This window comes from Mesoplodon bidens (assembly GCF_964165515.1).
Source record: "Mesoplodon bidens genome assembly, chromosome: 2".
NCBI lineage: Eukaryota > Metazoa > Chordata > Mammalia > Artiodactyla > Ziphiidae > Mesoplodon > Mesoplodon bidens.
In genome coordinates this window covers 166,318,955-166,344,496 of record NC_138177.1, presented here as the reverse complement: position 1 = coordinate 166,344,496, position 25,542 = coordinate 166,318,955, and the positions used below count along the sequence as shown (strand labels likewise).

General features: G+C 47.2%; 1 protein-coding gene across 1 annotated transcript; it reads left to right on the top strand.

The window, feature by feature from the left end:
- Positions 1–13,522: 13,522 nt before the first annotated feature.
- LIN28A (lin-28 homolog A) lies at positions 13,523–25,542 on the top strand (the record flags this gene model as incomplete). Its single annotated transcript, XM_081218552.1, has 4 exons — positions 13,523–13,553; positions 14,017–14,201; positions 24,346–24,530; positions 25,261–25,542. 4 exons carry the CDS (start codon positions 13,523–13,525, stop codon positions 25,475–25,477), a joined length of 618 nt encoding a protein of 205 aa, XP_081074678.1. The 3' UTR covers positions 25,478–25,542.

Below are 25,542 nucleotides of genomic sequence, written 5' to 3'. Positions count from 1 at the left end.
TGTGGCCAAAAAAAAAATTTTTTTTTCATTTGTTCACATTTTATAAAAATGTGTGAGGGCTTCCCTGGTGACGCAGTTGTTGAGAGTCTGCCTGCCGATGCAGGGGACACGGGTTCGTGCCCCAGTCCGGGAGGATCCCACATGCCGTGGAGCGGCTGGGCCCGTGAGCCATGGCCGCTGAGCCTGAGAGTCCGGAGCCTGTGCTCCGCAACGGGAAAGCCCACAATAGTGAGAGGCCCACGTACCGCAAGAAAAAAAAAAAAAAAGTGAGCATATGACTTGGCTCCCTCCACAGCCTTGGGAGGGGCCCTGAGTTTTAAACTAAATCGACTTCTGTTCCACTCCTTCTGGACAAAAAGTTTTGAGCTTAGGGAGGGCATGAACAGGAATTCTCCCTCCCAAGCTTGGTTACTCTAGAAAGGCCCCAGAGACCTGCTGGCTCTCTCTCCTCCCCTTCTCCCCCGAAAATGCAATTCTCAAGAAAACTGAGCCTTGGAAAGTTGAGGGCTCTAGCTGTGCATGTTCCACAATAGAAGAGGTTAAACCTCTGACCAACGCTGGATGTAGCCACAAGGCAGGCTTCTTTCCTCCCTTCTGAAGGGACGCTGATCTTTCCTGCTTCAGGTTTCTGAAGCACATTGTTCCCTTTGTCTGAAACACATCCCTGCACATCCCATCTTCACCTCTTTTCCACATTGTCACCTGGTCAAGATTTAGGCATCTGTTAAGTCTCAGTTTAAAAAGCAGTTGCTCAGGAAGGCTTTGTCTGATCCCCTTTCCCTTAAATTAAATCACAATAATTATCTATTCACTGTAATCCTACCCTGCCAGCACCACGAAGCCTAGGACCTGGTTTGTCTGTCCTTCCGTCTCGTTGGTGCCTGCATTTTTGCAGTCCATGGCATACTGTCTGGTGCACAGTGCCTGGCACACAGTGGTGCTCAAACAATATTTTTGAATGGAAGAAGGAAAGGAAGGACTTGACTCTGATGGGTGAGGAAAGGGGAAATGTGGGGACGGAACGCCCCCTACTGGACACGTGGAGTACCAGGGACCCAGGACTCCTCCCTGCCCTGGGAAGAACAGTGGGGCGGTAAATTTCTTATCTGTGGGGTAGTCTTGGGAAGACTCCTACAGTTTTATTCCCTCTCACTTCTACCAGCTCCACCACAGCTCTCCTCCCAAGCTTCAGAGCAGGGTCTGAGCTCTGCACTCATCCTCCCCGACACGGCAGACCACCCCCACACAGCTCCATAGGGACCATCCCCTGAGCTTCCCCACAATTAATATCCCTCCCTCCTGGACCTTTAGCTTCCAATAGAATAGGCCCAGATTCTTCCATCGACCCCTTTTTCTCCTCCTCCCTAATCAATCAATCAGAAGTGATTGGCTAGGGCACTGTGGTGGATGGATGTGGGAAAGGAATGGTGGGCAGGGAGCATGGAAAGTTGGTGGGATGGGGGGCGAGGGTGGGTGAGTGTGCTTCCGAAACAGGGTCCTGCTAATATTATGGCCAGAACAATGGGTTTGTTCTTGCAGGGATGCGAGGGATGAGAAGGTACCTGGGACGAGATATTTAGAAAATGGTGAATGAGGAATTCCCATTGACTGCCTTGACTGAAAAAGCATAAAATTGCTCCACATTGGGACTTCCCTGGCGGTCCAGTGGTTCGGACTCCGCACTCCAACGCAGGAGCCGTAGGTTCAATCCCTAGTTGGGGAACTAAGATCCTGCGGGGCTCAGCCAAAAAATAAAAGAAAAAGAAGAAAACTTGTTCCAGATTATACAGCACGGGGTGGGGTGGTGGCGGGGAGGGAATCACAGAAGGAGGTTGGGCTAGGAGAAATATAGGGTTTCATTGAGGGAGGAATGGGGCTCAGCAACCAAGATGGAGGCTCAGATAGGAGTTTAGGGTTCAGTGAGGGGAGCCAGGGCTCAGTGCTAAAAATATGGGAGGAGACAGAGAGGGCAGGAGGAAATCTTGGGTGACGGTAAGAAGGGGAAGAGGGTGGGGGTCAAGGAGAGATAGAGGTCTCGTTCTTCCTCTGGTGGGGAGGGGAGAACCGACCACACCTGTGTCTCTCCATAACGGTTCCCATCCCTGGCCCCTCCCCCAGCAGTGCCCCAAGTGGGGCTGGGGAAGAGTGACAGTTACTTAAGGACCCTGAGTCCCACTTGCTCTTCTAAGCATCCTGTGGTCACTGGAGGGCTAAAGGGGGCTGAAGCCAAAGCTTGGGTTATTGATCTCTGGCCCCAAAGGTCAGCTTCAGGGGCAGAAGGAGTGGTGTGGCCACAGTGGGAGCCGCCAGAGACCCCGCAACAGTGGGGCTGTGCTGCATAGCCTGGTTTCCATGTCTGCATCCTTGGCTTCCCATGATCCCCCAACACACACACACACACACACACACACACACACACACACACACTCATACCTTCTCCATCCAGTCCTGTCTGACACTTCTGCCTCTGAGATGTCTCAGACTTTTTGTGTTTGGATTTTGGAATAACTAGAGAGTATAAAGCAGGGATTTGGGTGGAATTATTTACTACTAATCCCACCCCCAAGACAAAGCCCTAGGAGTCCATGAACGCATCAGTGAACTCAGTGCGAAAGCACCAGTCTGGTAGTCAGGAAGGATGGCCACAATTTGCAGTGTGGCCTCAGGCAAACCACTTAAGCTCTATGGATCTTAGGTTTCTGATGTATAAAATGAAGGGGTTTAATCAGATGAGCGCTAGCATTCCTTCCAAATAAACAATCTAAGATTCTAAGGAATTAAGTGGGAACAGGGACAGTAGGGGTTAGGGTAGGAATTAGGTTAGGTTCAGAAGATGGTAAAAAGAATTCTTGGACTTAGAAATAAAACCTGGATTCTGATTTAGGCTATTATTAACTATGGAATACTGGGCAAGTCATTCATTTATTCATTCAACAAGCATTTAATAAGCAATTACTCTATTCCAAGCTTTGTGCTGTATGCTGGCCACACAAGAATAAGACAGACATAGTCCTCATGGAGTTTACATTCTAGTAGCCAGTGTGAGAGAAAGATAAATTAAAAAATATAATAAAGTGGGGGCAAACAGTCTGTTAAAGAAGCACAGGGTACTATAAGAACATATGAGGGACTTCCCTGGTGGCACAGTGGTTAAGAATCCGCCTGCCAATGCAGGGGACACAGGTTCGATCCCTGGTCTGGGAAGATCCCACATGCCACAGAGCAACTAAGCCCTTGTGCCACGACTACTGAGCCTGCGCTCTAGAGCCCGCAAGCCACAACTACTGAGCCTGCATGCCACAACTACTGAAGCCAGCACATCTAGAGCCCGTGCTCCGCAACAAGAGAAGCCACTGCAATGAGAAGCCCGCGCACCACAAAGAAGAGTAGCCCCCGCTTGCCGCAACTAGAGAAAGTCCATATGCAGCAACAAAGACCCAACGCAGCCAAAAAATAAATAAATAAAATAAAAAATAAAAACCCTTCCCCCAAAAGCCATCGGGGAGTTTAGGTCTTTAAAAAAAAAAAAAAGAACACATGAGAGTGGTGTTGGGTAAGTGAGTGGGTGGAAGCAAGGAGATCCCTGGACAAAGTGTGACATCTTTGGAGCCTAAAGAATGAATAGTGATCAGTAAAGTGAGGTAGGAGAAATGGTGCTGCTGGCAGAAGGTAAGCATGGGAAACGCCAGGGAGGAGAGAGCAAGGCATTCGGAGGCCCTGGAATGCTGACTGTGAGAGGAGTGAGGAGCGTAAGTTAGGAGGTAAGTCTGGTATTGGGGTCAGAGACCTGCCTCACCTGCAAAACTGAGATAACCACATGCCAGTCATGCCTCCCTCCTTTCCAGCAGCCCTGTTTTCCAGGGTCTGGTGAGATAATGCATGGGAAAACACTTTGTGGTTGGAAAAGCATTGTGCAAAGTAATGCACAGACAATGGAAAGGAGCTATGGATCACTGAGGATCAAGCTAGGTAAATCTGGCTTTAGGCTAACTTCCACAGGAACAGTGGGAAATTAACCAAAACTGAGGCATTGAGCCTCCAGTAAATTTGTCCAAGGTCACACAACCGGGGAGGGGTGGGACTGGGGTTTGAACAGAAAGCTTGACCCCAGAGTCTGCCCAAGAGGGAGGGGACTTGTTGTAAAGACCCCAGTGGGTAAAGGCTATCGACATCAGCTTCAATTCAACGGAAGAAAGAACTTTCTAAGAGTCCTAACTATCAGGGGATGGAGAAGGCTTCCAAAAGCAGTAAGCTCTCTGTTGCTGGAGGTTTGTAAGCTGAGGCTAGAAAATGGTTGATATCAAGCTTGGGATCTGGCAGGGAGTCAGCCGATCTGTAAGGTCACTTTTGGCTCTGAGAGACATGGACTCAAGGATCCTGGGTCTCCTTTCTCTTTGTCCCACGGCCCATCCTTTAACAGAACAGCAGTGGGGGCATCTCTTTGCAGAAACCTCAAAGTGCAGCTTGCATTCACGAGAGGCTGGAGGAAAGAAGGGACATCTTCCATGCGTCTGTCCTTCTCTCGTCCTTCTTCCACGATGGCCAAACCACAGGAGCCCAGTGCTGAGGAGAGGGAAGAGGTGGTCCCCTGTTATCTGGAGGCTTTGACTCCAGAGTACCTTATATGGAGTCTGGCGCTGTCTCAGACGTCATCACTGAGATGAAGTGTGGCTTAGTAATTAGGAGCATAACCTACAGCATCAGACACTTCCTGTTACCCCATTTGAAAATGAAGATAGTCAGAAAGAGAAAGACAAATACCATATGATATCACTTATATGTGAAATTTAAAAATACGATACAAATAAACATATCTATGAAACAGAAACAGACTCACAGACATAGAGAACAGATTTGTGGTTGCCAAGGGGGAGTGGGGCATGGGGGAGGGAAGGATTGGGAGTTTGGGATTAGAAGATGCAGACTATTATCTATAAGATGTATAAACAAGGTCCTACTGTATAGCACAGGGAACTATATTCAATATCCTGTGATAAACCATAATGGAAAAGAATATGAAAAAGAATATATATATGTATAACTGAATCACTTCACAGTACAGCAGAAATTAACACAACATTGTAAATCAACTACACTTCAATAAAATTTTTTTAAAATGAAGGTTGTTGGGGGATTACATGAGCTAATGTAGGGTCTTGACACAGTGTCTGGCATGTGGTAAACACTCAAACATTTTAGCTCTTATTTTGTTGTTGTTACTTGCTGGGAGAATTTGAGGAAGTTATTCAAACAGTCAGAGCTTCATTTTTCTCTTCTGTTAAGTGAGGAGATAACATCTCCCTCATAGGGTGGTTGGAGGGGGCTATGCTCGGCACACAGCAGAAGTTAACAGATGTTATTTCCTTCCTTCCGCTAATGGAGGGGAGTCAAAGATACCTCGACACCTTTTGTCCTATTCTTGCTCTGTAATTATCACAGATGCAGCAAGTACGAAAAGGCCTTAGAAATCATAAATCTGTACTCCCATTTAATAGATGAGGAAACTGAGGCCCAGAGAAGAAGAGATTTGCTCAAGGTCACACAGTGAGTTATTGATAGAGCTAGGACTAGAACCAGAACTTTCTTACCATACAATTCTCTCTCTATTATTGACAAAATGTTGAATGAATGTGTGATTGAAGATTGAATGAAGGGAGTACAGGTCTCTCTGGATGTCTTCACAGGGACGTGCAGGACTTGCTAACGTGGGAACCAAACTCTGTGGCTGTTCACTTTCAACCATCCTTGTTTTCATTTCTGCTGTTCCTCTTCTCTGTAGTGCCCTGACCTCTCCTGGCTTTCAAACTCCTATGCAAGGTCCAGTGCAATGCCACCTCCCCCCGGGAAGCCTTCCATAACATATAAAATGAGTCAGCTTTCATTGTTTCCACAGTGCATTACATATGTCTCTATTATATGTCCCAGACACAATCTGATGGGATATATTGGATTGGCCAAAAAGTTCATTCGGGTTTTCCGAACAAACTTTTTGGCCAACCCAGTATATCTTTTACATGTCCTTTCCACTAGTTTTCTCCCCACTAAACAGACAGGGAAACCAAGGTACAGAAACCAATCCTGAATTTGAAGCCCCATTCCCTGACTGAAAAGGGAAATACTAGGAAACCTGAGTTTCTAGTTCTTATTATTAGCTAGCTATGGAACTTGAACAAGTCTCTTGGATTTTAGGTCTTGTTTCCACATTTACAAAACAGGTTGGGAGAAGATAAAGTCTGAAGATACTAACTTATAAGCCTCTTCTAATAGAAGAAGTGAAGTGTAGATTATTGAATCTGAATGCTAATTCCAGAGTCAACCTACCAGGGTTTTAATCCTGACTCTATCACTTACTCCGTGACCTTCAGGGAGTTACTTAACCCCTCTGTGCTCAGCTTCATCTGTAAGAGGGGAACAATAACCATGTCTATCTCATAAATTTGGTGTGAGAAATAAATGAGCTAATTTATGTAAAGCACTCAGCACAGTGCCTAGCACATGGAGAACCTTCGAAAAGCATTAATGGTTGTAATTTTTATCCCATTGACAGCTCTGGGTTCACAACCTCAGCATCTAGAAAAGACATCTCCTACTTCGATATCCTCAAAGCAAGCCAAGTGTCTTTTTTCATTCTGCTAGGGGTCAGCAGAGCAGAGTGGTAAAGAGTATGGCTTTGAAACCATCAAAAAAGTAATGTTAAGAAGCAGTAGGCTCAGACTTGTAAGGTCCAAAAAGTCCCCCTCCCGTGCCTCCTTTCTTTTTTTCCTCTTCTTTTTTTTTGGCCACGCTGTGCAGCTTGCGGGATCTTAGTTCCCTGACCAGGGATCGAACCCGGGCACCTGGCAGTGGAAGTGGAGTCCTAAACACTGGCTCACCAGGGAATTCCCCCATGCAGCCTTTCTTAGGTGGTTACTTGAGGATGCTCATCCAGTGTGAAGCAAGAAAAAAAAGATCCAGGAAAGAGTGGCTGTATCCACTGTAGTGAGAGGTTGTGAAGGTGACAGCTGTGAAGCAAGTCGAGAGAGCAACCAGGAGGGAGGGCTTCAGGAAAGGGCTTAGTGGAAAAGATAATATGATGGAGCCCTTGAAAATAGTTGAGGATATTTCAATGACAAATATTGTGGAGAGAGAGAGGAGGTCAGAGAGTCCAGGGAAAATAAAACAGAGTATAAGAAAACAAACGTTGTCCTAGTATACTACTTGGCAATGCAGTGAACATTTCCATAATCATGACAATGTAAACACTGGTCATCAATCTAGTTGCAAATGGTGATTTAACTGTACTGGGAAGAAGAGGAAAGGAGAGGTAGGCCCTGTACACAAGGTAAGTCCTCATCCACCATAACAGGAAATCAATAGATAATATCTAAAATTGATAAATCAAGGAACAGAGGTACATGCATATTATTTAGAGACATGGAAATATCCTCCAGAAGAAATGACTTGTGGGAGTGGAGGGGGTAGGGTAGTCAGGGTACTGTTGTTTTTCATTATAATTCTTTCAATACGAATTGATTTTTTTAACCACATGCATTAATTACTTTAACTGCTAAAAAAAAAAAAAGAAGAAGAAGAAGAAGAAGAGGAAGAATATTGGAGTGAGCTAGATCTGGGGTGCACCCTTTGTGACTTGTGAGTCGCTTAACTCCACTGAGTCTCAGTTCCCTCTCCAGTAAAATGGGATCAAAGTAGGATGGTTGAGGACAGAAAGAGACAATATACACAAAGCATTCAGCTCATACCTGGTATATAATCAGCTCTCAAGAGGTAACTGCAGCCTCAGGGAAGAATAAGTTAAGGACTAGGCTAAAGTTGTTTTGGGGAAATGACGGCATTCGCTGAGATACCCTGCCTTTTGCCTCCATGGTGCATGACAATCACTGGACACATACAAATGGACACCAGGTGAAAGACAGCTGGATGAGTTGTGACTCACAGGCCAGAGTAGAATCACAGTGAGGAACACTGAAAAGATCAGCAGCCAGGAGGGAAATTACAGTTCGGCTTGGCAAGTTCCACTGCAAGAGGACACCTGGTGAGTTACAGTCTCTGGACAGTGGGCTATAGCAGGCTCATCATTTCCTCCTCTTGCTTGTACTTTGTGGGGGATATGTCAGAAGGAAAAGATTTAGAGGCTGTCAGGGTGAGGGTCAGAGGTCAGCTGGGGTCAGGAAGTCTATTTCACTGAGGTCACTCTAGTCTCCTTTCAAAGTAATGAAGCCATTATTGGTGAAAGCAAGTGCCTGGCGTCTTGCTCTGTGAAGCAAGGCCCACATGGGGAGCAGGACTGAAAGAAGGAAGGGGACTCCCTTGGCTCATCCTCCTTCTGCCAATTCAACAGGCCTAAGAGGTGAGAGGTGCACAATCCTGCTTGATGTAGGAAGCCCTGGTCCTTGGAGAGGGATGAAGATGACAGCATGGGGTGAAAACAGATTGTTTCTCAGAGCAGTTAAGAATGGGGTCTCTCTCTCTCTCTCTCTCTTTCTCTCTCTCTCTCACACACACACACACAAACACACACATCATATCACTTTAGAATGTCAGAAACGGAAGAAACATTTGTCTAAGAGCTAACCCAACTCCCTCATTTTACCCTTAAAGCATAAACCTAGGTGTCTTTCTTGAGATCACAGGACAAATTAACAGGCTGGAACTATATATATTATACATTTTACTTAATTATTTGTTTATTATCTGTCCCTCTCCTCTAGAATGTAAGCTCTATGAGGGCAGGAACTTCATCTGTTTTGTTTACTGATGTATCCCCAGTGTTGCAAACAGTGCCACCTGACTCATAATAGATGCTCAATAAATATTTGTTAGATGACTTAGTGAATGAACCAATGAATGAATGGAAACACTGCACACATCGTATTCCCTTCCTCATGAATCACAAAGCATGTTACCATACTAAAGGCTTTACAAAGTCCTGTATAAGAAACCTACTTAACATACCATTTTCCAAATGATTTCACTATAGAGACTTTTTTAAAACGGTAAGATGTATTAATGATCCCATGGAACTAGTATCCTGAGGGACACATTGCGGAAAATACTTTTTTCAAATGCACACCATCATTCATATTAGCATATGGTCAAGGCTTTAATTCCAAGCAACCACCCTGGACCTCACCACAGGGTTCTCAAAACACTTCAGAAATGTGAGCTGGATGTGGATGATTGCCCAAAAGAGGACCTGTTTTGGCTCTTGTCAGCTCTTTGATTTAGAAAGTCAAGGAGTTTGGGGAGGGTGATCAGTAGAAATGGCAGACTAGAGCTCTGGCCCAGGGAAGAGGAATCACAAGCTTGAGTCCTATTTACTAATTATATAGAACATATAGTCTCCCCTCACAGCCATTTTGTTTGCACATATCTTGTTCCTCATTGGTAAAATGCGGACTGTACCAGTCATGATAACAACATACTGGGACTGTGGAAAGAATGTGAGCTTTGGAGTCAAACATATGGGTTCAAATATGTCTCTGCCATGTATTAGCTGAGTTACATCCGCCAAGCTGTATTGATTCATTAGGCTTGTTTCCTCCCCTGTAAGGTAGAAACATTAATACCTATTACTTAGATTTATTGACAGGCTCGAATGAGACAAGAAAAGTGCTTGTATTCTTGATAAATAATAGCTGTTATTATTATCACCTATCAGAATATAAGCTCCACAAAGGTGGGATTTTTGTTTGCATTGTTTACTCCCAACACTTAAAACAATGCCTGCCATAGAGGAAGTGCTCAATAAATATATATATTTTTTAATGTTGATGAGTTATTATTATTACTAAGACCTCTTTCAACTCTTCCTTTTATGGAGATATGAGCCTACACAAGAGAAACTTAGCAAAGTACTATAAAGGGGAGATGTTCTCTGTGTTGATACTAGACAACTTTGTCTTTTCTGAAGAGCTCCCTTTTCTTCCTTTTACCTAGATAATATTATTCCCAGAAACCAATACACAAGAAATTTGCAATACTTAGCTATATCATGTCTTGTCCCCCTAACTAGACTGTAACTTCTTGGATGGCAGGAAATGTTTCTTCTTTACTTTTGGGGGTACATTTTTGGTCATTACACTACTTAGTGCATATTATGTATCTGATTCCTCCACCAAATGTGTGAGCTAGCACAATGACTGGATCATAGTAGCTACCTAATAAGTTTTCACTGAGATGGGGACCCAAGAAAGGGAGAAAGTTCAGTCAGGAGCCTCCAATTCCCACATGGAAACAACCCAATGTGGATGAGGAATCAGTTATGTTGGGAGCCATGTGTCCCTTCCTAAATCATCCTCTGCCTCCACATGTGCAACTTTATAGAGTCCTGAGCCTTCCTGGGTTTGTATTGCTTAGACTTGAGAGAGGCAGCCTAGAAGAATAAGTATTATGACTGTTGTAACAACATTCATTATTTCAATCAAAACCTATTCAGACTGGTATATATAGAATGCATATACAACAAGGTCCTACTGTATAGAACAGGGAACTATATTCAATAGCCTGTGATAAACCATAATGGAAAAGAATATGAAAAAGAATGTATGTATATGTATAACTGAGTCACTTTGCTGTACAGCAGTAGTTAACACAACATTGTAATTCAACTATACTTCAATAAAAAATAAATTTTAAAAAACCTATTCAGGAAACTCTTCTTGGGTGTCTTCTGTGGGCCAGCCACTGTGCTAAATACTGGTAAGGATGTGAGAGAAGATGCAGAAAGAAGTAACACATGAATGATCCAAATCCTCAGGGAGCAAATAGTCCAGCAAGTTCTAGATCACAGAAGCAGGTGCACAATAGCTATAATAATAGTAATAATGTTCATTGTTAAGAACTAACTATATGTCAGACACAATTTTAAAAGCTTTACCTAGATGATCTAACTTTATCCTCATAATAACTCTGAGAGTTAAATCCTCATTATCCCCATTGGGCAGAGGAGGAAACTGAGGCATAAAAAAGATAGAGAAGTTGCCCCAGGTGTCAGAGCTATAAATAGATATTCAAACATGGACAATCTGATTCCAACGTCTGTGTTCCCATGAAAAGTGCTAATAATTAAAGAAATAATTTGAAAAAAAAGATTAGTCTCTCTTCTAGTCTCATATTATTTGAATCAAAAATATTATTTCCTCTTTCCTCACTCTCTGGCTACTTTCATAGTTATACCCATTTTTCTGAAGGGGAGCTTGAGATACTTGCACTGCTCTCACAGAATCATGTACGTCTGGAAATGCCCTCTCTTTAGCGTTCAGAAAAGTCTGTTCCTTCGTCTCAAATGTGTCAGGGTCACTGGGGAGTTGAGAAGAACCAGGTTTTCTGGGAAGGACTTGGAGGTGAGAACTCAAGAAGGCATTCTCAAAGCTGGGAGCTGGGAGACAGGAGAGCGGGTCTCTATTCAGCACCGTGGACAGAGCTCCGGGAGCCTTCAGGACCCTGGACAGAGAAGCTGGTCGACCCTGCCGGGAACAAGTCTGACTTGAGAGCAGACCAAGGGAAAGCAGAGCGCTAAATTCCCTTATTCCCTCTTTTCTTCAGCGAGACCTCAGTCACCTGCTCCTGAATCTTAGGAACAGGGGTACAGAGAGAGAGCATATTTTAAGGGGGCTAGTAACGGGAGGAGATAAGACTTGGGTGAGGAGTATCATATATATAAAAAATGGCTTTGCCTGATGTACTCGCACAACTCTTGGAAGATCTAAATCAGGGTCCTCATATGGGAGTGTGGCATTGTTAGTGATATTTTTTAATGATTTGTATTTTTTTAGGCTGAGTAGCAAAGGGCCACTGTTGTCCTTTTTATCCCAAAGTCCTATCCCCCATCTCATACTGAAGTTTTAGTCTCTTGGAGAGCACTCCTGGCAGGAAAGAGAGAGAAATAATCTCTTCGCAGCCCCTTGCTCTCCTCCCCATCTTCCCGTTCCCTACCCCCACTCATCCCCGTTCTCTGTTTCTCAAGTATACACGTGCGCGCGCGTGCGCACACACCCACACACACGTGCGCGCGCGCGGGCGCAGGGTGAGAAACACGAGAGCTTCCTGCACACTTAGTGGAGACGACTGAATTCCGAGCGAGCGGATGCCCCCGAAAGCAGGCTCTGTCCCTTTAAATGGGTTGTAGCAGTGGGGGAGGGGAACTGGCCGGAGCTGGCATTGTCCAGTTTGAACTGAGCACCGGAAGTGAAGGGGCAGGGCCAGGGCCGTGCACTGAGCCCCGGGCCATTGTCCATCTCCGACCAGGGCACTAGCCACCCCCCTGGCCAACCCTCTTTATCTTCTAGAAGGGGAGGCTAACTCTTCAAATGAGGAGAGCCCCTACTCCAGTTCCCCTACCAACCTCACGATGGGGAAGAGAGCGCACTTCAGGATGGGGCTCAAACGAAGAGGGTTTGGGAGCCTGAGAGTGTCGGGATCCCAGCAACGGATAGGGATGGGATGGGAATGGGGGCAGGATGAGGGCAGCTGGTGGAGAGAGGAACACCCTTCAAGCCTCTTTGGGTCCCTCCTGTTCTCTCAGGGAACTCCACGTGGGGTCAGTTTTAGACACAGGAAACAAGGAAGGATTCTTTACACAGAATCAATTTAGGAGCGCTTTGAGAGATCCAGAAAAACTCAGTCGGAAACGCAGGGAGGCAGAGACATTCAGTTAGTCAGAGACAGACTTTGAGAGGCTGCACCTAGGTCAGGAGTGGAGATCAGCCCTGTTGGGTCTCCAACCTCCCCCCTGCTTCCCCATCCTAGGCTTCCTAGTGTCCTGAACTCCAGGTCTATCTAAGCACACGGGGGTGGGGGTGAGAGCGGGTCAGCGCTGAGCTGCCGGGTCAGCTCTGAGACCTGAAGGGGAAGGGAGGGGGAGGGGCGCTCAAGGGATGGGGGAGGGGGAGGGCTCATCCATTTCTCCCTTGACAGGTGGTTTGTGTCTCTGATTGGCCAGCGCTGCCAGGCTCACACCTCCCTCCCCCAACTCTCTGGAATGTATAATTATGTGCAAGGGGGGTGGGGGTGGTGTGTGAGTGTGTGTGGGAGCAGTCACGTGGCTTTAAAACTATCCCCCCACACACAGGCCCCCCACCTGTATGCTGCTTTGGGGACCCCCACTGGGTCCTTAAAGTGCAGGATCCCAATTCCCGGGTACTCAAGACTTCTAGGGCTGACAGCCCCAATCTCCAGATGCGGGGGGGGGCGGGGGGTGTCAAACCTCAAGGTTCTGAGAAGGGACACCCCAGAGGTGTCAGAGACCGATGGGGCGGGGGTGGGGGGTGGGGGCCGGAGCTGGAGCCGGAGGGAAAGGGAGGGGAGAGGAGAGGGAGGGGAGGGGAGGGGGGCTGCCCGCGGGGGGTTGGGTCATTGTCTTTTAGAATTTGGGAGCCTTTGAAAAGCCGTGGGCCCTCCCACCGCTATTGTGCTGGGGAAGATGTAGCAGCCTCTTCTCCGAGCCACCCCTTTGCCTCCGGACTTCTCTGGGGCCAGCAGCCGGCCGACCTGGGGCCCGGGGCCGCGGGCTCAGCCGACTACCATGGGCTCTGTGTCAAACCAGCAGTTCGCAGGTTCGACCTCGGGACTTAATGGGGACAACTTAGGCTGCAGGGGCGCCCAGAAGCCACATAAAAGGGAGGTGGGGGAAGTGTCCCCCAGGCTAGCCGAAGGACCCTAAGTCTGCGGCCTCCTGTTTCAGGGGGCGATCTCTGGAGCAAGGAACCCTGGTGTCCCAGTGGCGTGCAAGCTGAAGCTACGGGGGCGGGGGGCAGAGAAGAGGAGGGGCCTGTCTGGCCGTCTGTCCCCGGGCAACGTGTTGTGGGAAGATGAGCAAAACTTTCGGGGCACCACTGGCCTCAGTTTAAGCTTGGGGAGCGCGGGAGGCAGCCGGGACAGGTATTCTCTCGCCGGCAGCTTGGTCTGCAGCGCCCTGGGTGTCCACCCGCGGGCTGCACACTCGGGTCTCCTAGCCGGGTCTCTGGTGGGGTCCTCCAATTCCGTGGCCCCCCAGCTGAGCGCCCTCCCAATCTCCAGGTGGCGGCGCCAAGGCGCCGGAGGAGGCGCAGGGGGACGCGGCCCGGGCGGCCGAGGAGCCGCAGCTGCTGCACGGAGCCGGCATCTGTAAGTGGTTCAACGTGCGCATGGGATTCGGCTTCCTGTCCATGACTGCCCGCGCCGGGGTCGCACTCGACCCCCCGGTGGATGTCTTTGTGCACCAGGTGAGACCGATCCCGGTAACTTGGCCGCGGGAAGGGGATGTTGGCGCGCGGATCCAAGGGTGGGCGGACGGCCTCGGCTCTTGGGTTGAGGGAGATCAAGGGCCCTCATTGTGCGCTCCCATCTGTGCCGTGGCACCCCAGTTCTGAGTCCCCTTTAACTCCAGCGGGACGAGAGCTGGGGGCAGAGCCGAGTATCAGCACCCCTACCCCCCTCCGGGAACCCCTCTGGTTTACCACGTGTCTGTTACCTCTTTCCCCTGGGCAGGGGGCAGGGGGCAGGGGGCAGGGAGATGACCCCATGTGGCAGAACTAAGGTTGTATTGTGCTTGCCAGTGGGGGGAGGGCGAGCAGGCCGGCCAGGGAAGCACATGCCCGGTCAGAGCAGAGCCCTGAGCGCCCGCGCCTTTCACTATGGTGTGAATGGAGCTCCCGGCCTGGAGAGAGGGAGGGAAACCACTTTGGGACCCTACGGCATAAAGCTGAGAAGTCAGCGGGGTCTCCTCACCCAGGTGGTCACCCAAAACTCAAGCTCTGGGGCCTGGGTGGGTTTGGCAGATCCTTGAAGGATCTCTCTGGGGGCTTGAAAGTTCCTCAAGAACACAGTCTCAGGCACACGGTTCACTCTCTGGGCTTTTACTGTTCATTTCCTATTAGGAAAGAAAACCCAAGGAGCCCAGGCCTTAGATTACTGGGCCAGCCAGGCTCAGAGGGAGTTAGGTTGCAACCCCAAGTTCTCAGTTAAAGCAAGGCAGCACAGTGGGGGTGAAATTCAGTGTCGCAGGGCAGAGGGTGGAGGGAGGCTAGCCTCTGGACCTATTCTCCTCAGCTTGGCATTTATGGCCCCAGACAGCCATTGATTGCTGTCCTAACATTCCCAGCCTCAAACAAGGAACCAGAGACTTCAGGTTTCCCTCCTCCCTGGCCACCCCTTCCTGAATATCTTAGAAGCATTTCTGTGGTCCTGGGCACAAGCCACACATAACAACCACGTAAAGGAAGTTGTTGCTTGTGTTCCCTCCACCTTTGGAGGTTTGGGGCTGGACCTGAGAAGAAATTGCTAATCCCAGGCACCCAGCCGGGCATGGAGGGGTTACTTCGGAGAGGTTGGCTTTAGGAGCAGTGGGGGAGGGGAAAGGAGGATGTGGGGATTAAGGGTTGGAGCCTGAGGGATGGTATTCTGGAGGGGGAGGGGTGGAGATGCTGGGTGGAGTAGTTGGAGGCAGCGGGGAAGTCTCTGAGCATGGCCCTCAGCGAGGACACAGAATGGGGGGAACAGGGGAGATAGAGGATAAGGGGAGACGGGGTCCCACCAGTTAATGTTGGGGTCACTGGGCTACTAGAACATCTTTCCAGAAGGGTCGGCAGCAGAGTGCTTGGCTACCCCCTTGCTTCACCCAGTTCCTCCACCCCCAACTTTACCCCCTCCCCATCAGACAACTAATTCTGGCTGGTGGCTTTGCCCCCTTCCCTGTCTCATTTACATATGTGAATGATAACCCACAGGAAGTAATTGTGGGAGAAAGAAGGGAACTGGCCTCTTTAGATCTATTAAATCACTTTATTACAGGAACCAGCTTTGAATGGCCCTCCTCAGCGGGGTGGCCAGCTCCCCCACTCTTCCATTTATCTGATCACAAAGAGATTAAAATCTCTCCTGGTCTGGAGATGACTGGACAGCTTCCCCAACTTTGGAAGGCTTGGAATAAAAGAGTCAAACCCAACGTTTTCTTGCTTCCCTTCCAAAGGCTGTTGAATAGGGAAGGACTGAGGGGAATGTATCCCCTCTGAGGTTCTTTGGTGATATCCAACTCCCAAGGAAGGTTTTCCTGAGCAAATGGATCTGTGCCTCAGCCCACTTACCCTTAGGATCGAAAGCAGTTGGGAAATATTGGAGGGCATAAAGGAAAGCAGGGACCTTCTGGTTTGGGGAGTGGAGCCCATACCACGTTATTTCAGATGGGTTTGCTGGGAGATAACTGGACTTTAGGGTCTTGGAATGTCCAGGGACATTCCACAGTTGAATAAGTTATCAGGAGGAGTTGAGCTGGGATAAGGAATCAAGAATTTTTCTCCCTAACACCCCCTACTAACAGTCACAGAGGACAATGGTGGAAGTTCCCTGAGCCTTACCTGGTAGCTCTGTCTTTTGATTGTGCACTGCTGGGGCTTAGGTTGATCCTCAAACCCGACCATAGCAGTCAGACTAGTGATTCCGGTCCTGCACTTGAGAAATTTGAAATCTCTCCCTGGGGATCTAATATAGAGGAATTAGGTAGATGCAGGACAATCCTTAAAAATCCTCCTGCGGGAGGGGCATGTTCCCGAAGAGGAGAGAGAGTAAGACATTTCTCTTTAACAAGAAACCCTCTCCTTTGGCTGCTGGTGGTGGGTACCCTAGAATTGCAGGGTGGGTGGTGAGCAGGATAATTGTCCTAAGATAACATCTGCTAAGGGAGGGTGTCAGGGAGCCCCTTTCCTAAGGAAAGAGGAGGGGGGAGCAATTAAACAGTTTCTTTTCCCTTCCAAGGTTGGGCCTATTTGGTTCCCAACACACTGTTCACTACTTTTACACTCCCTGTCAAACACGCAGTGCCCCACAGGGGTGGATGACTGGGAAAGAAAACCTACCTTTAGCTTTTTTAAAAAATGAGTAAATAAAACCCATAAAGCAAAGAGACTTCTGTAACAACCCTTTTACTCAACCACAGGTCTTATGCTAGAACTCTCTTCCTGTCCCTGAATTTGGGGGAATTGAAGAATCATAATAATGGCAGGTGGCCAGCCCTTAAATCAAGGTTTCTCAACCTCAGCACTATTGACGTGTTTTGAGCAGGATAATGTCTCATTCTGGGCATCCCTCAGTTGCGACAACCAAAAATGTCTCCAGACATTGCCAAATGCCCCCTGGGAGGCAAACTCACCCCCAGTTGAAAAACAGTTATACATCTCAAGGTGGAACAAGAAAGAGCTAACTACTGTTTCCTGGTTTCCTGAGGTTCACCAAGGATTCTCAATTCTCTATGGCCATTTTAAGAGTTTTGGCTTACCTCCTGTTTTCCTGTGGCTCAACTCCCAAACCCCTTAGATTTGTAGAAATTTGAAAATGAGGAAAAGGTCCCCTGCTTTCTCCCACAGCTCTTTGGAACCCAAGTCTGTTTAAAATGGCTTTCTGGCTAAAATGCTGTATTACAAGGCTTGGAGGCAAAAGAAGAGCCCAACTTTGACCGAGGGACCAAGTTTGGGTTAGGAGAAGAAATTTCCAATACCGAGAAATTGCTGAAGCCACGTGGCCTGCTTTTCTGAAAAGGATGAGTGCGGGGGTAGTGAGAGCAACCTCAGGCCCATCTAGAGTAGGGCTCTTGGGTATGGGGGCAGGGAGAATGTAAAGGGATCTTTCCCACCTGGTTTATAACCTTACTAGTGCCTCTGATTACCCACCTTATGTTTCATTTTTTGATGTACTTGTCTTAACCCCTCCTCTAACCGGTAAACTCTATGAAGAGAGAGACTAGCAGTCTGGTTAATTTTCTAGTAAGCACTTGGGCTGAAGAAATGAATATGGGTCCCCTGAGGAATCAGGAGTACACTAACAGTTGGGGGTCCTTGTCAGCAGAAGTCTTCCTCCAGCCAAAAAAGGCTGGAGGTAGGGAGGGAATGTTAACTGATAGTTGCTCTCTCTTTCTGGACTAGGGCCTGAATAGGGCCTGGCACTCGGTAGAAACACCATGAAAGCTTGTAGAGAGAATGTCAATGGATCGCAGTCGAGCTCCAGACAGGATATTGGAGGCAGGGGTTTGATGGGTCATTCATTAGTTATTTCATTTCCATCTTAATAGGAAACTATTTTTTAAATGAGTGGATTTTTTCAGGAAGTTGGCAGAGAAGCACATGAGTTGGTTTGAGCATTATGGGATCTTCTTGGGTCCTTCTCTTTCTGAAGAGACATGCTTTCTAGACAGCGTCCCAAGTAAAGGCTGTGCCACCATCATGAGCAAAGCTTGTGGTTGGTGACACCACAAGCTTGCCATACAAGTGGTTTTCAGTGATTTTCTCCAGGGCAAGGTTGTTTCTGGAACATTCCTAATCAAACTACCTATTGGAATTTGCTGGTGTTTTTTTTTTTTTTTTTTTTTTTTGAGAAACAGCCCTAGGCAAATCACCCCTCCTTTCTTCCTGCAGGCAAGAATAGCAGTTACTATCAGTGTTAAATCTGGGAGGTCAAAGGAGGTGGGGGGGAGGAGGAGAAAACTTTCAAGAATAGTACACACTTAGTACAGCGGCAGCTTGGAGTTACTTAATTCGGACTGGAAAGGAGAGTAAATGGCTTTTGTCAACAGAGCAGAGCAACAGCTGGGTTACTGGTTTAAAACTCCTGGACCCTTTCGTCACTCCATGGGTAGGTGGTGGGGGGGTGGGGACCTACCCTGGCTTGGATCCTCATCAGAGTTCAGTCTCCTTGAGACTCCATTTTCCTAAGGACCAAGGAGAAGACGCCCACCCTAAGGAGCTGGGAACATCAATCTAGGTGAACACTTGTGTGCAGAGTTGAGAACCGCGCGGCTCCTTCCTCTCTTCTGCTCCCGTCTCCCCCTGGCTGCCTTTGTGCAGCCTGGCTGATGAGCAGCGCCATCTGGTGGAGAGCTCCAGGCTGGAGCCGGTGGTCCTGGCGGTGTGTCTGAGCAGAGGTGATATGTGTGGGGTTGTATGCTCGCAGCCTTTGGTTCTGGACGGATCTCTTTTCCTCACCCTCCCTGACACACACATCATCAAAATAAACTGCTTCTGGGCTTCCTTGGTGGCGCAGTGGTTGAGAGTCCGCCTGCCGATGCAGGGGACACGGGTTCGTGCCCCGGTCCGGGAAGATCCCACATACCGCGGAGCGTCTGGGCCCGTGAGCCATGGCCGCTGAGCCTGTGCTCCGCAGCGGGAGAGGCCACAACAGTGAGAGGCCCGCGTACCGCAAAAAATATATATATATAAATAAATAAATTAAATAAATTGCTTCTAATAGAACCCATTGGTTTCCTAGCTCCTACCAAACCCTACCTTCAGGAATGACGCTTGGGTTGAACTGCGAGGACGCCTTGGGACCAAGTCATTAAAGTTACTTTCACCTGCTGCTTTTTACTTTTTCATTGTGGCTGTTAGAGAAAGTTTTTAAGCGGCTGTGCGTCTTGCATTATATTGCATAGTGCTGGATATAGAGTCAGGCTAGTTGCAGTCTGCTCGGGGCTCTCACACTATAAATTTGGGCAAGGTGCTTCACCCCTCTGCCTCTGTGACCTCACCTGTAAGGGGGCATGATAAGGTCTACGTCACAGGCTTGGTGTGAGGGTCCCATGTGTTACAACATGTAAAGTGCTTAAAACACTGCTTAGCCTATAGTAAGTATTAGTAATAAAATTAAATATGAGTCATTTTAGATAGTAGAGAACTTAGTTTCTTTCTTCTACAAATGTTTGTGCACTGCTAGGCACCTAGAACTGAGGGTATAAACATGCACTAGGTAGTCTTGAGCTGGAATGGCCCTGGGTATTGCAGAAAAGCCAGAAACCCAAGCTTTGATCAAGTCTGATCCCCTGCTTTTACAGATGATTATAGAAACCAGAACTTATTTATCCAAATTTCATAGAGCAAGTTGAGGGAAACTCGGGTTCCTGTGAGCTTTTTACTCCACGTGCCCTGAGTGACCCCTAAGGTCCCTTCTATACCTAAGTTATAAAGGCCTAATACTTGATGTGGGGGAAGCTTAGAGTAGGCAGTGGTGAGGTATTAGGGGAGCAGGACTAAGTACTGTAACTGGCCCAAGTCCTTCCCTGCCATCCAAAAAAAAGAGAAATGCCTCCTGTAACTGTTTTCTGTCTGATTAAATGCCGTCTTCCCCTCTCCCCACTATAGACTGCCCACCCTCCTACCTCAAACAAATTGGGAAAGGAAGATGGGAGCCCTGCCTCCCTCCCACCTTTAATATAATTTATCTGAATAAATAACCCTAATTAGGTCCCTGAGTAAAAGGTTTGACTGAAAGCCCTGGAAAGGTGGGAGGGCAGGTCAGAAGGAAAGATGGCTGTTGGCGGCGGTGACTTTGGCAGACCAGCAAGCTTGACTGGGGAAGAAAGGTGTCTCTGTATCCGTTTCTCTCACCGTGACCATAACCCCTATGTGAAGAGGAAGGAAGGAACTGATGAATGCGGTGAATGTGGGGTGGGGGGAGTCAGGGGGGAATCTGCAGCCTCTGGAACTCCAGGAATCTGACCACCAGAACCAGCCAGTGTCAACTCTTTGTTTCCCCGGAGCTGGGCTCTATTGGGGGAGCTCAAGCCTTGCCCCTCCCCCCCAGGTCTTTTCTTTTTGGAGGGGATGGAGAGAGGGGCGGGGCCCGGGCCCCGCTTTGTGTGTGGCTGGGGGTGGGGTGGGGTGATAGCAAGAATTTCAGGCTCCTTTCGGATGCAGGCCCTGTGAGGCAGGCTCCGTGGGGCTGCACGCCGATTACCTACCTGATAAGAGAGGAATTCAAACTATGTGTTTTAGAAAGGGGCGGGGTAGGCCCCCACCCCCATCCCCGGGAGCCACCCCTGGAGACCACCAGTCTAAATCTTGACCGGTTATGGTGAGGTGCCTGCAGGGTTGGGGTTTTTTTGTTTTTGTTTTTGGTTTTTTTTCACCCTTTTAAAGTCTTAAGCAGACCTCAAATCCTCCAGTGATGGAGTGGGTGAGCTGAGAGGGCTGGTCAATTTCATATGTCCCCATTTGTACTATCCTCTGGTTCTCATAGTAAGCCTAGGAGGTGTGGATGGAGGAGAGTGCTGTCCTCAGTAAACTGGAGCTCAGAGAGGAGATGTTTTTCTGAGTTTCCACTGCCAGTTAGTGATAAAAACTAGAGTTAAAATTCCCAGTCTCTTAACACTTCTTTCTCACTGTTACCCCGCCCTCATCCAGTCTGAAGAGGTTGATGATAATTGCCATTCAGGATTTATGTGTGGCAGGCTATGTGTTAACTACTTTTCATGCATAAACCCTCAGCACCACCATAAAATTATTATTTACTCCATTTTGTAGGGTAGCACAGAAAGCGGGGACAGGCTGTCAGACTCTAAACCCTGGCTCTTAGTCACTTATCTATCTGCTGAATCACAGCGAGGACTGGGAGTGTTCCAGCCTAAGAGCCCACTAGGCAAATGGGAAAAGCTGGGTTTGCCTGGGTCAAGAATGCTCTTGGTCTGGCTCCTCCAGCACCTCCTGACTCACTGGCTTGTCCCAGCTCAATAAGAGACAAGTCAGATTTAACATCAAATTCAGTGTGGTTGTTATACAACAGGGAGGGGGAAAGAGATTTCACCTTTCTGAAATGTTTTTATTTTCTGCTTTAATGCTCCACATCAAGATTGGTGGGGGGAGTCATCACAATTCTGGCTGTTCCTGTGGGAATAAGAAGAAAGGATCCCCAAACTTTGGAATATTTCATTGATATTTATTGAGCACATATTCTTGATGTTTCCCTACCCGCGTAATCTTCATGAAAATCTTAGGTAGGGACTTCCCTGGTGGTGCAGTGGATGGGACTCCGCACTCCCAGCGCAGTGGGACCAGCTTCGATCCCTGGTCTCAGAACTAGATCCCACATGCATGCTGCAACTGAGAGTTCGCATGCCACAGCTAAGGAAACCTGGAGCCGCAGCTAAGGGGGCCCGCCTGCTGCGACTGGAGAGCCCACGCGGTGCTGCAACAGGGAAGCTGGCGGGCCACAACTGAGGAGCCCGCCTGCCACAACTAGGACCCAGTGCAACCAAAAAAAAAAAAACCAAAAAACACCCTAAGGTAGGTTTTTATCCTGTTCTCTGAGGCCCAGAGGTGAGTGACTGACCAAGGTCACACATGATGCTGGAAATTGGTAGAAACAGCATTTCATGAACCAGGTTGTGTCTGGCACCTGAGCCTATGCTCTTAACCAATGACCTCAATGGAAGTTTTGTCTTAAGCAGTACCATCTAAATTAAAACAAAAATGTAAATGACTGAGGAATTGGGGATCGCATCTGGCAAAAGAGCATGTTTCACCTAAGTCCCAGTTTGAAATATTCACCCTGCCCCATCACTACCACCAGCAGCATAACATGCCTCAAGCCAGGACTGGGTGCATGATGATCCCTTTTGCTTCTGAACCGCATTTTCAATGAGGACTGCACCTTGTTGACATATATGACGTGCTCTTTGGATGTTTTGGAAGCTATCTATAATGAAGCCTGTTCTGGGCAGGGTCTGGGAGAGGCTGTCGCTCCACTAATGTGTTGTTGACGCAGTAAGTGGCAAGGTGAAATGGGCTGTGAGCTTCAAATCGGAAACCCTGGGTTCTTCTGACCCTGGTTTTGCCACTCAACTAGCTGTGTGAATAACTCCTTTTTTTTTGGTTCAAACATGCAGTGTTTTAGTGAGATCATTCCACACATTATTCGAAGTCCTTTCCTTTAACAATTTGCTCATCTTCCCAAGTTAAATAATTAAAACCTACCTCCTTGTTCATTCATCCAAAATGTTCTAGGCATTATTTAGGTGTCAAAATGCAGCAGTGAACAAAACAGGGACTTTACAACTTTACATTCTTTTTAATGGCTTCATGGTATTTTTGTTTTCTGTTGTTTTTTTGAACAAGTGAGATACTGAACATAGGTGTCATGCTAAGTCCTCCTGCAAATTACCTGCTTATATTCTGTTCTGTGATTCTTTTTTCTTAGTGACTTATAGTAGCTTTTTGTAGTTTTATCAGTTTAGTTATCTGTCTTGATTTTTAAAAAAACTGTCTCAAAGTTTTTTCCTCTTAACACTGAAATATTTAATTCTTCCGAAATATGTTTTGAATACATATGATGCAAAGTGTAGATTTCTGGCTTCATTTTCAAATGGATAACTGTTTTCTCAATAGTATTTATGGAATTGTTTTCCTCACCTGTTGATTTCTCCACTTAATCTTGGATCTCCCAGTAGACTTTCCCTTCTAATCCACTTATCTGTCTGCTTGGGTCATACTGTCTTTTCCCTTCAACTTTCAGAAACATTGTTTTGATATAATTTCAAACTTGGGAAAAGGTTGCAAGAATAGTACTAAAAACTCCCATATAACCTTTGCCCAGATTTATCAGTCCTTAATATTTTGTCCCGTTTGCTTTATTATTCTTTTTCTTTGTACAGATAGACAGATATCAAGCATCTTTAAATATTTCAGTGTGTTTTTTCTAAAATAGGGCCATTCTCTTAACCTACTCTCGATCAAAATTAGGGAACTTAACATTGAAACATTTACCTACATTCCATATGCAAATTTTGTCAGTTCTAATTTTTTTTTCTTTTTTTTGTCTAATATTTTTTCCTGTTCTAAGATCCAATCCAGAGTCACGTGTTGCATTCAGTTTCTTTACTTCTCTGGGGTTTGTCTTTCATGACTGACATTTTTTAAGTGTATAGGCCTGTTACTTTATTTGTTTTTTATTTTTATTTATGTTTATTTATTTATTTATATTTAATTTTGGCTGCATTTCGGTCTTCACTGCTGCACACGGGCTTTCTCTAGTTGCAGCGAGCAGGGCTACTCTTCCTTGTGATGCTCGGGCTTCTCACTGCGGTGGCTTCTCATGTTGTGGAGCATGGGTTCTATGCAAGCGGGCTCAATAGTTGTGACTCACCGGCTCTAGAGCACAGGCTCAGTAGTTGTGGCGCACAGGCTTAGTTGCTCTGCGGCATGTGGGATCTTACCGGAGAAGGGCTCGAACCCATGTCCCCTGCATTGGCAGGCAGATTTTTAACCACTTCGCCACCAGGGAAGCCCCAGGCCTGTTACTTTATATTTTACAATTTTACATTGGTTGATTTCTTGTAAATGCTATGTTTAAGAATTTTTCTTCTGTTTTATTTTTCTTAGAACTTTGAGAATAGCTGCAAAAAATGCTATGGCATCTGTTTTCCTAATGATTGTTCCTAATGTGATGTAGATATTTTGTTCTTAATCGTGATGACTCTTTGAGTCACAGTTTCTTTACCGATAAGATGGAAGTGTTCTTCCAACCTTAGAGGAACATGTGCATGCAGGGTTTTTTGGTTTTGGTGTCATCATGGAGACTAACATTAAAATCTACCATGCTTCCCTCCCCCAGAGTAAGCTGCACATGGAGGGCTTCCGGAGCCTGAAGGAGGGTGAGGCCGTAGAGTTCACCTTTAAGAAGTCTGCCAAGGGCCTGGAATCTATCCGAGTCACCGGCCCTGGTGGGGTATTCTGTATTGGGAGTGAGAGGCGGCCCAAAGGGAAGAACATGCAGAAACGCAGATCAAAGGGAGACAGGTATGGATTGCAAGGCAGCTTGTGTGGGTTGGGAGGGACATGCGGAGGATGAGGAAAACTCTCCTAATTTTGCCCCTTTCTTGGACCAGATTGCCAAAGGTAAAAGGAAGCCTGCGGCCCCTGGATGTGGGAGGTGAAGAGAGGGCAGTGTGTGAGGAGGGTACTTCATGACCTAGCTCTTCTACTTGACAAGTAATTATGTTCTGTGAGCACTAGCCTCGATTGCTAAACGGGGATCACGATACTAACCTCACATGATTATTTTAGAACTAAAAGAGACCATGGATGTGAAAGTGGATGTGGTCAGTACAAGATGGTGTATCTGTACCTGTTGCTTCTTCACGTCTCCAAATGGCTGGTTTCTTCCATCTTAGTTCTGTGCTCAAACAGATCACATAGTCTGGCTCCTTTAATTTCTTCTGTATTTTTAATGAATGACAGGTACTCTTTTTAAGGGTATGGTAGTTCCCAATTGGGGTACAGGGTTTCTGTTCTTGGTATTTTCAAGTTGACACGAATCTGAAGATATCATCTAGACAATTACGTATCTGGAAAGGACTCAGAGTCATCTAGTCATGTTCCTCCTTTTGTAAGTGGGGAAATTGGTTTCTAGGAAGGCAAGTGGGTATAGTAACAACTTGAACCAGAGCCCAGGTGTCCTCTCTCAGAGGAAGGCTTGTGGTCTCTTCTCACTCCTTTCTCTCAACTTTACCATCTTGCTTGGTGCTAGGTGCTACAACTGTGGAGGTCTAGACCATCATGCCAAGGAATGCAAACTGCCACCCCAGCCCAAGAAGTGCCACTTCTGCCAGAGCATCAACCATATGGTAGCCTCGTGTCCACTGAAGGCCCAGCAAGCTCCCAGCTCACAGGGAAAGCCAGCCTACTTTCGGGAGGAGGAAGAAGAGATCCATAGCCCTGCCATGCTCCCAGAGGCCCAGAATTGAGCCACAGTGGGTGGGGGCTAATCCGTTTGTGATCAGAAAGTTTTGAGGAAGAGGCATCAATCGGC